This window comes from Trypanosoma equiperdum, assembly GCF_001457755.1.
Source record: "Trypanosoma equiperdum strain OVI genome assembly, contig: ctg_957, whole genome shotgun sequence".
Taxonomy (NCBI): Eukaryota; Euglenozoa; class Kinetoplastea; order Trypanosomatida; family Trypanosomatidae; genus Trypanosoma; species Trypanosoma equiperdum.
Genome location: NW_027124928.1, coordinates 11,381 through 11,625, shown reverse-complemented (window position 1 = coordinate 11,625; position 245 = coordinate 11,381). Strand labels below are relative to the sequence as shown.

Here is a 245-nt window from a genome sequence, read left to right as displayed (position 1 = left end):
TTTTACCTGTTTGCGATGTGAATCCAACAACATATAAAAAAGTTGGAGATGCGGGTAATTGGGGGTGGAAAGCGGAACTCACGATGAGCAGGAAGACGTATTAGTGGTTCAAATTTGCAGTTGAAATATTTAAACCAACTATTTCCTATATAATGAAAGCAGATGATGATATTTTTATGAGGGTGCTATTGTATGTAAAATATCTGGAAGTGCTTCCAAGGGATAGATTGAATATGGGGAGGGCG

At 38.0% G+C, this 245-nt stretch overlaps 1 pseudogene across 1 annotated transcript in view; it reads left to right on the top strand.

The window, feature by feature from the left end:
- TEOVI_000744200:pseudogene overlaps positions 1-101 on the top strand; it is a 508-nt pseudogene extending 407 nt beyond the window's left edge. The window contains exon 2 of the mRNA in view: positions 1-101. This exon is cut by the window's left edge and continues 367 nt beyond it. Coding sequence covers positions 1-101 — 101 coding nt within the window.
- Positions 102-245: the final 144 nt, after the last annotated feature.